The 9,934-nt window shown below is 39.3% G+C and overlaps 1 protein-coding gene across 2 annotated transcripts; it reads left to right on the top strand.

Moving 5' to 3' along the window:
- The first annotated feature begins 236 nt into the window (after nucleotides 1–236).
- Nucleotides 237–9,654, top strand: LOC131446958 (lamin-A-like). 2 transcript variants are annotated; one of them, XM_058618372.1, is made up of 13 exons: nucleotides 237–685; nucleotides 1,054–1,406; nucleotides 3,734–3,890; nucleotides 4,242–4,367; nucleotides 4,502–4,672; nucleotides 4,857–4,982; nucleotides 5,785–6,005; nucleotides 6,717–6,990; nucleotides 7,113–7,220; nucleotides 7,307–7,426; nucleotides 7,943–7,999; nucleotides 8,780–8,980; nucleotides 9,080–9,654. In XM_058618372.1, the coding sequence occupies exons 2-13, from the start codon at nucleotides 1,069–1,071 to the stop codon at nucleotides 9,113–9,115; spliced, it is 1,935 nt and encodes a 644-aa protein (XP_058474355.1). In that variant the 5' UTR covers nucleotides 237–685; nucleotides 1,054–1,068; the 3' UTR covers nucleotides 9,116–9,654. The 2 variants fall into 2 exon arrangements, with proteins under 2 accessions (XP_058474355.1, XP_058474356.1); XM_058618373.1 differs by having other exon boundaries at nucleotides 238–685; nucleotides 8,783–8,980.
- The last annotated feature ends 280 nt before the right edge of the window (nucleotides 9,655–9,934 follow it).

Below are 9,934 nucleotides of genomic sequence, written 5' to 3'. Positions count from 1 at the left end.
TTAACTCAAGAAGAATCTAAAATAGTTGTCAAATTGTAACATGCAGAGGATGTTATGTTTTAGATGGAATTTTCTCCATGTGGGTTCTGTATTTATTAAAGTGGTTAAATATATTTAGAAACATTATTTTTTACTTGAGGCACTTTTGCACAAATAAACAGGCTGCAGTGAGGCTCCAATCCTGTTTTAGTGTTAAAACAGTCATAAAGTAGGTATGCAACACATTTTTTAAAGTTAAATAGACAATAATGAGCCGTGTGGTTTGAGTCTAATACTGTAAATTACTTGCACTCCACACTTGAGCAATAAATGGGCTTAAAATAATTCCTTGTGCGTATCACATGGATCTGCAAGTTTGTTTGAGTAGAGGGTGACTCATTCATTCAGACTGCACTGCCAGAGAGAGAGACAGACACAGAGAGAGAGACAGACACAGAGAGAGAGAGAGAGGGAGAGAGGGAGAGGGAGAGAGAGAGAGTCATTTTGCCAAACTTGAGGCCAACCTCTCTCCTCCCATCTCATTCTTTCCTACATGGGCACTGATGAGTTTGCAGACAGTGCAGTAACAGACTGAACACCGCTGGAGAACCAGGACACGACCTGAGATCACAAAGCGACAAAGAAAATCAACAGACCAGCCAATAAATCCTGTCACATCACACTTTCCTCTTCTCTAAAAAAAAAGGTAAAACTTGCTTCAGCTGGTCCGAGTTTTTTCTTTTTAATTGTGCCAAGAAATGTATTTGATTTTTTTGGGTGGAGTCGATGACCCGCCCATGTCTTTCGAGTAATTTCAATCTTTGCAGTTTATACTTTGCAGTAATGACTTTTAATGGTTTTGCTGTTGCTTTCAGATGTTTTCCATCACTTTTTATTTGGTTTGTTTGATAGTAACTGTGGTTCGTGTTTAGTTTGTAGACTAAACTACTGTGAATTAAAGCCAAGTATTTGCATTCAAACCTAAATTTAACAAAATCCTGTACATTTATCGTGCTTGCTAAACCAACTATCATAAGATCAGAAGGTGGATAATTATGTTTGTGTGTGGTACAGGAACAGACAGCTGCAATGGCGACACCCAAAAACACTCCACGAGGTGCGAACACACCACTGTCACCCAACCGTATCACCCGGCTCCAGGAGAAAGATGATCTGTGCAACCTAAACGATCGCCTGGCTGTGTATATCGACAAAGTCCGCTCTCTGGAAGTCGAGAATGCCGGGCTGCGTCTGCGCATCACCGAGTCTGAGACGGAGGTCAGTCGGGAGCTGACAGGTCTGAAGGCCGCCTACGAGGCCGAGCTGGCTGATGCCCGCCAAACTTTGGACTCTGTGGCCAAAGAGCGAGCTCGTCTGCAGCTGGAGCTGGGCAAACTGAAGGAAGACTACAAAGAGCTGAAGGCCAGGTGAGTTACAGCTGCAACACTCTGGTTTGTGTGTGTTTATTAGTGGTGCAACTGGAGAAAAAGGAGGAATATGTCGGGTGGGGGTACTTTTTAATGGGGTCCTATTATGTTCGGGCCCCAGATTCCTTAAATCCACCCCTGTGTGTTTGTGAAATGTAGTTTATTCCCAATTAAAGCCAGACGTTTGCAATTTGCATAGATAGCGCAATAATTTATGGTAGAAACAAAAATAAACTGAAACTGGTTTTGTTGCTGGGAAAAAGATGAAAATATGGTGCCTATTAAATCACCAGAAGCACAAAAAATGTATAATAATACATTTCATTTAAATAATTATGTACTTTTTGTACTTCGTCTCTACTAGTGTTGTGAAATGTAGTATAAGATAAGCAAAACAATAATGTGAAATTTATTTTCTTGACAGGAGAATTTTATTGGAACATTCCGAGACTAGTTGCAATGCTGGAGCTAGCTTGTTAGCATGCAGGGGATTCCCTGTGTGTTTGTGAAATTAAGATTATTCACAATTAAAGCCAGACTTTGCACTTTAAAAGACAAAGTAGCACAATAATTTTCTTAGAAACAAAAATAGTAATTTAAAACTGAAATCATAAAGAGCCAAAACTTGTTAGGGCTAGCTTGTTAGCTGGATAGCTTCAGCAGGTATTGTTTGCTTTTAGAGTGTGACTATGGTCTAATTGACCGCAAAGGTCATGAATGGTGACTCACCATTCCCCATGCTCAACAGTAAGCCCCACCCCTCAAGTTGAGGCCACACCCCCTAGTCCAAATATGGCATCTCTTAGTTCTGGCTAAACTACGAAACCTGAAGCTCTAAAATGGCGGCTCGCTGATGTTAGGGCTTAATTGTTCAGGGAGAACTTAAAATAAGGCAAATTTCATCTTTTTCAAGATGATCAGAGAATTAAAAAAAAACCCACACAAACTCATGATCCAGATATTTTGTTAATCTGATAATCAGTTGCCCTTCAGGTTTTTTGAAATCCCTTTCTTTGATTAAATCTTTCTCTATTTTTCTTCATCCCTTTGCCTGTTTATTCACGAGTGAAAGTCTTTACAGTCGCCGTGTTTATGTCTTAAACATCTCTGCACATAAATAATAAACACAGTTAGTCATTAGCTCCCTGTTAACTGATGTCTTAAAACCTCTCCGGCGGCCACTCCCTGCCATGAGCATACCCTCCCCATTGCTCACTGCACTTTGACGTTGGGCTTCCACTCGTCTTCTCCCCATGAACTGCCACATCCAGAGCTTGATGACTAACTCTTTCCCCCTCAAAAGTAATCACTGTGTGCACAATACGTGGCAGTATTTAGAAGGCTCCACTCTCTGCGTCCATTATGTTTTTCCATAAATATTGAGATGGCGGCCCCTGTGTGTTTGGCATAGCCAAAGCAGTTGCTGTGGCAACGTGCAGGCTAAACACCAACGGCTGTGGCTTGTGGCTACCAGACACACGAGACTGGACGCAGATCCCTGTGGTCTGTATGAGTCATACGCACCGAGGTCTTTCCTCTGTCTCCGCTTCATCTAAAGGCTACATCCTTAAATTCAGAAATAGCTCATATTTGTTTCATTACGCCCTGTAAAGGAAAGTGTAGTAATTCAGTTTCCACTTCTTAGGTTACAGAGAAATATGGACGTCCTAAGTGGAAAATCCTCAACATAGTCAGTATATCTTCAGGCCTACATTTAGTACAGAAGATTTACTGACTTTCAGTTCCAAGTGTCCATACTGATTTAGGAAAAAAAGGCATTTAAATCTGTGGCTCCTTCTTTACAAGGACTACAAGGTTGTCTGAAACTGAAAAATCTGGTTTCAATGGACACTTTAAAAAATATTTTTAACTGAATTAGAGGCAGGAACATTTGGCTGTAGATGTTCTACCCTAAATCCATGGTTCTTAAACTGCGGTGTGTGTACCACCACTGGTACGCAAGCTTCCTCTGGTGGTATTTGGAGGAAAATCAGTTCTACTGTTTATACCAGGGTATGTGTACCACAGTTTGAACCATGGATTTAGAGCATTCCTTGTGCTCTCAGTAAGCCCCACCCCTCACATTAAATCCTCACCCTCTCATCCATAGATGGCTTCTTCTGGTTTAAAAAAACAAGATGGCACCAGCTAAACTACAAAACTTGACGCTTTAAAATGAGGCTTGAGTTGGTTATTAGAGTTTTCCATTTAAATTATACTGTGTTTTCTACAGACAACTTAAACATTGTGTTGTCATTGTCATTTCCTCGGTATTGATACTGCGTTTTAAATTTCAGTTTCATGAAAAAAGTCTAACGTGTTTACAGGAACACCAAAAAGGAGTCTGAACTAGTGGGAGCTCTGCAGAGGCTCAAAGATCTGGAGGCTCTGCTCAACTCCAAGGATGCGACACTGACTACGGCTCTGGGAGAGAAGCGCAACCTGGAAGTGGAGAATCGGGATCTGAAGGCCCAGCTCGCCAAGGTAACGTCAAACACACACCCACTCAGTTTAATACTCAGTGGAAACACATCTGGGCTCAATCTTTTTTCTCAATTTTCTCAGCCAAGCATAATGCCCGGCTTTCAATTACCTTCCTTGCATGTTTTCCACTTTGTGGAACATAATTCGGCTCATGTCCACCAACAAGCCATTTATTCTGATTCAGAGTTTTGAAAGCACCTCAGTTTCTTTTCCAAATAAAACAGTTTTTATTACTTCTTTGTAGCTGAGTTCAGCAGGTGGACTCAGACGATTTCATTAAAGGACAGTCTTCCCACTTACCTTTATTTTGAGCTAATATTCAGTTTCTGGGGTTTTCTGTTGTTTTCTTAGCTAAATACAGGTATGGACGACGCCAGGAAGCAGCTGCAGGACGAGATGCTGAGGAGAGTGGACGGAGAAAATCGCATCCAGACTCTGAAAGAGGAACTGGAGTTTCAGAAGAGCCTGCACTCTGAGGTCAGACTCAGACTCTAACATTCTCCACTGACTTTCCTTCACATCAACATCGTCTGTCTTATCTTATGCAAATCTCGGAACATTTTCAGTTCAGGAAAATAATACATTTTATTTATCTGATTCTCCAACAACAGGAACTGCGGGAGAGTAAACGGCGTCACGAGTCACGTATGGTTGAGATGGACAACGGAAACCAGCAGGATTTCGAGAGCAAACTGGCCGAGGCGCTGGTGGAAATGCGCAACCAGCACGAGCTGCAGATCAAACTGTACAAGGAGGAGATTGAGAAGACCTACAACAGCAAGGTACGTCCTACACCTGAAGGACAAAATGCAGATAGAATAAATATCTGATGAAAACATCATCAGATGCATCAGATTTGAAGCACACGAGCAGTTTCATAAGAAGAAATGAGATTGAAGTTCAGAGTGAAGTTACAGTTTAGGTTTTGCCTTGTTGATTGTCTCTTCTTTTCTTTTCTTTTCTTAGCTTGAAAACGCTCGTCAGTCTGCGGACAGAAACAGCCACCTGGTCGGAGCAACTCACGAGGAGCTGCAGCAGACTCGGATGCGGCTGGAGTCCACATCTGCTCAGCTCAGCCAGCTGCAGAAACAGGTGAATGCATCAGCAAACTGCAAGATAGGGGGGCGGGACTATGAGCAGGAGGCGGTACTTCAATCATCCAAATGACACAAAACCACAATAAAAGTTATTTTCTCCCCATTACGTAAAAAAAAAATCACTATTTTAATAACAACTTTAAATGATCTGCTTTTGTAAAAAATGTCATATAATTAAATTTAAACAGTTAAATAGGGTCTCACTACTCCTCATGTGGTTCTGTGTGACTTGAAGTCCCGCCCCCTGTTTGTAGTCTCTCTCTCCTAAAGTTACACCTGCCTCTTGCACTCTGCAGACAGACAAAAAATAGTTTTTTAGTATTAAAATATAAAAAGAATGTAATGATTCTCCAAAAATCTTTGCCCTTTATTCTCTTTTGCAGAAATTTAAAAGATTAATGCATTTTTACATTATTTTTTCAGGCACTAAATTCACCATCTTTTGGTTTAGAACAACTAATGTTTTGTGTTTTTTTCTTTATATTTATTTCCTTTCTATATGATTCTAATTTTCTTTCAAAAAAAATTTCTTTTACTTATTGTAATATGGTATTTTGGGTTTATTGTGCTCTATTGTATTGTTGCTGCTACGATAAGTGTGGATAATAATTTAATTTAATCTTGTTAGGCTAAACTTAAACTCTTTTATCATATCTGATCTGTAAAAAGAGTTTTCAGATTATTAAGTAAGTCAATTTGAAAGTATCTTCTATATTTGCACGTTATTTTTACTTGGATTATTTATTTGTTTTCAATAATCTAATCTAGTCTGTTTGTCTTCACGTGTTATTTTACAGTTGGCGGCCCGTGAGGCGAAGATCCGGGACCTGGAGGACGCGCTGTCTCGGGAGCGGGACACCACGCGTCGCGTGCTGGGGGAGAAGGACAGAGAGATGACGGAGATGAGGCAGCGCATGCAGCAGCAGCTGGACGAGTATCAGGAGCTGCTGGACGTCAAACTGGCCCTAGACATGGAGATATGTGCCTACAGGAAGCTGCTGGAGGGAGAGGAGCAGAGGTAGGATGGCTTAAAGCTGCACTACGTGACCTTTGGCGATTTTTGTTGTCGATGTTATCATCAGCCTCAGTTTGGTCTTTGTGAATAGAAACAAAATAACATTACCTCCGTGAAGGAGGACTTCCGATGTTAAAATGTTTAAATGGCCGCCAAATCCATAATCTGGATTGGATCTTTATGAAACATAGTCTGTTGGTAGAGTGTCGGATCCTGAATACACATATTAAATTTCCCTCAAATCGGTTGAGTTTTGACGAAAATAGTTTAGCCATTTTGGCAGTTTTGCCCATTGTAAAATATAGATTTAATCATTTTTGTGAGATCATCCGTGGGTAGATTCTTACCATCTGACAAAAACTGCAGACAGGAAGTTGCTAAACACGGGACAAACTTAAAGGGTTAGGTGTAGAAGCATAGTCTGTTCCTGAATACACCAAATTCTGTTCAAATCCAATGAGTTTTACAGAGATATGAGATATTTTTTTTACAATTTTGCTCATTGTAAGAAATGGGGATTTCTTGAAAATGTTGTCATTTTTTTTACGTTACTAATGAATAGATTCTTACAAAAATTTAATGGGACAGTACATGGGTGATCACATACCCATCACAAAAAAATCAGATTGATTCGTCCAAAAAATGGAGACAGGGCAATGGTAATATAAGTTAAGCACTACAGCTTTAATTTGAGACTTGACCTCCACCCTATAGGCTACGCCTGTCCCCGAGTCCTCCTCCCACCAGAGTGACAGGAAGTCGTACCTCGGTGTCGGCTGCTCACTCTCGGTCGGTCCACTGCAGTGCTCAGAGTTCTCCTGTCAAGAGGCGACGCCCCAACGACACAGACAGTGAGGCCTCCAGCTTCGCAGGGGGCGCTGTGGCTCGCACCCGCATCACCCAGCAGGCTTCGGCCAGTGGGCGGGTCACTGTGGAGGAGGTGGACCTGGACGGGAAATATGTCCGACTCAGCAACAAAGCAGATGAGGTTTAGTCAGATAAAACTTTGAAATAAAAGGCTCTAACAATCCGAGGCACATTTGTAATCACCCAATTCTTTTGGGACAGTCTCTTAATCTTAATCTTAACCTTTAACTTCTCCTCCTGCAGGATCAGAATTTAGGGAACTGGCAGCTGAAGCGTCAGGTGGGATCTGGTTCATCCATTGTCTTCAAGTTCCCGGCTAAATTCACCCTGAAGGCCGGACAGAGGGTCACGGTAAGCAGCGCCCTCTTTCATCAACACCCAACAATCAGCAGCTGCTTTTTTCGTATACTTACTTTTCTTTCCTGCACGGTCATCAGATCTGGGCCTCTGGTGCCGGTGGAGTCCACAATCCTCCCTCTGACCTGGTGTGGAAGACTCAGCCGTCCTGGGGAACCGGAGACTTGTTCCAGACCACACTGATCAATGCTAATGGAGAGGTATGTCGAATATACTGCACTCTTTATCAAAGAAATATGATCATATGACCTATGTTTTGTTGCAATTAGTACTAAAGCACATAATAAAGTACTTTATTACAGCTGGTGTGTTTTATCATTGTTTATTAGTGTGTCATATTTAGGATACTTCTTTATTGCATTGGTTTTCAGACGATCAAGCTCAAAAATTAAATTATATTCTATCAGAATTTTGATTATCAGTAACTATAAATACTTTCTTTTGCTACATTGTGTTAATTTGTTTTAAAAGTGAAGTGTAGCAAAGTTTTTTTTCTTATTTATTTTGATTGGTTTGACCACAGTTTGGGCATCAGGTGACTGGTAAAAGACATTTATTTTGTTATTTTGTTAGTTAGTTTGTTTACATTTTGGACAATAAAACCCACACAAAACGGCAATAACCTAAAGCCATAAAGTTTAGTTTGACTTTAATTTGTGTTTACTGTTTTTCAACAAACGGCAAAAACAACAATACTTTTTTTTTGTTCCTTACAGGAAATGGCGATGAGGAAAGTGACTCGCACACAGTTTGAAGAAGATGATGATGACATGGTGAGAGGAATGAAATCGACATGAACGTCCTGTATTTACATCACAAGATATTCAAATTGCAGAGATCTATTTGCCAGTCAAAAAATAAAAGGGCCACGTCAGTTGCTGTGAAAGATGATTCTCCAAAGTTCCAAATATTTAAATATTTATTCTCTGAAATCAATTTCTTGTGCAGTACAATATAAATACACTATAAGATCATTTTCCCTGAAATGAGGCTTACTCATATTCTACTTACTTTCTTGAAAACCATTTTTTTGCAGTGTAAAAGCTAAAATGAGCTAAAAGTAAGAGCAAAATTAGCTTCCACTGTTTTTGCAGTGTGTACATTTGAGAACCTACAACCAGACAATATTTAGCATTTCCATTTAAAAATTACTAACATTTTTCATAATTTCATTGATATTGATGATTATTGAACCACTGTGCCTCAGTAGGCGGCTCACAGCAAATCTGCAGCCACTTTCAGACTCTAATATTCATTAAAAGGAGGAAAAACAGGGCAAAAAATAAACAAAATTTAAGAAAGCTTAAGCATGAAAAAACAGTTTTTGCACTGTAAAAACTAGTTTCAAGTATTCTAGCCAAGCAAAACCTGCTTCCACAAATCTTTAAAACAATGTAAGAATATTTGGCTTATTTCTAATATGTTTTTTTTTTTTTAAAGTGTACACATTTGACAACCTACAACCAGACAATATTTTGCATTTCTATTTGAAAAAAAACAAAACACTCAAACTGTTAATAACTGTTGATGAGTATTGGACCGCTGTGCCTCAGCAGGTGGCTCACAGCACTTGTGGGGACAGTGAGTACAACCTGCGGAGCAGGACCGTGGTGTGCGGCTCGTGTGGACTCCCCTCGGACAAATCCAACAACTGCTCCGTGAGCTCGGCCTCCCGCTCTTTCCGCAGCGGCGGCATCTCCGAGGGTTTGCTGCCGCCGCACTCCTACATATTCGGCACCAGCACTCCTCGCAGGGTGTGTTTGAACAATTTAAAAGCAGATAACTTATCTTACTTCGATCTTGTCTTTAAAAATGGGCACTAACTTGTTTTTTTCTTTCTTTTTTTATCGTAGACTGGAGCCAGAATGGAGGGCTGTCCAATCATGTGAAGCCCTTATACCACGTTTTTTTGCATCACTTAAACTTTCTTAGTTAAACTTTCTTAGTTCTTTAGTTACTAGTTGTAGTTTTTAAGTTCCTCTATTGTACGCTGGAATGATTTTGATTTTCATGGTATTGTATGGAATGTTTTTGTGATGTACAAAGGCATGCTTTTTAAATATTTTCTTGAATTTCATGTTAAATGTAAGCCTTTTTCTTTCACTTGTATTGGTGACATGAAGAATTGGAACTTTCATCAACCTGACCGTAAGTTTGCGTAAGTTTATTCTAAAAAAAACTTAAACAAGTATTTTCTGATAAAAATTGGTGCTTTTTTTAAATAATAAAAATGCATTAACAATTACTTGGTTATACTGACGCAGCAGGGCTGTGGTGAATTATTTTTTATTCAGTTATTTTGAGAGAAAAAACGAAAAAGCGTAATTTTTTTCCACGAGCTAAAGTAAATTGACCCCATCCTTGTTTCAGATTCACTGATTTTTTTGTAACTTTTGTAACATTTGTATCAATAAACATATTTTCTGAATTCTGTTTTACTCAAATTCAACAAATGTGTTTAATAAAAATGTCTCTTTCTTATCACAGCATAAAATAATAAAATTTTGCAGGCCATTTTCAATACATTTTTAAATGTATTTGCGTTATTGGTTACTATATATTAAAAAAAAAGATCAAGTCAAACATCATCACAAAAATAGTTGTTTACTACTTAGAGTGTTATTATTTTAAGTTTAACTCAATAATAGTTGTCCAGTGTTAATAATTCATTCTGAAATTGACTATTTTCAATGATATGTAATTTTATT

This window comes from Solea solea, chromosome 20 (assembly GCF_958295425.1).
Source record: "Solea solea chromosome 20, fSolSol10.1, whole genome shotgun sequence".
Taxonomy (NCBI): domain Eukaryota; kingdom Metazoa; phylum Chordata; class Actinopteri; order Pleuronectiformes; family Soleidae; genus Solea; species Solea solea.
The sequence above is the reverse complement of the archived record's forward strand: the minus strand, read 5'-3'. Positions and strand labels throughout refer to the sequence as shown.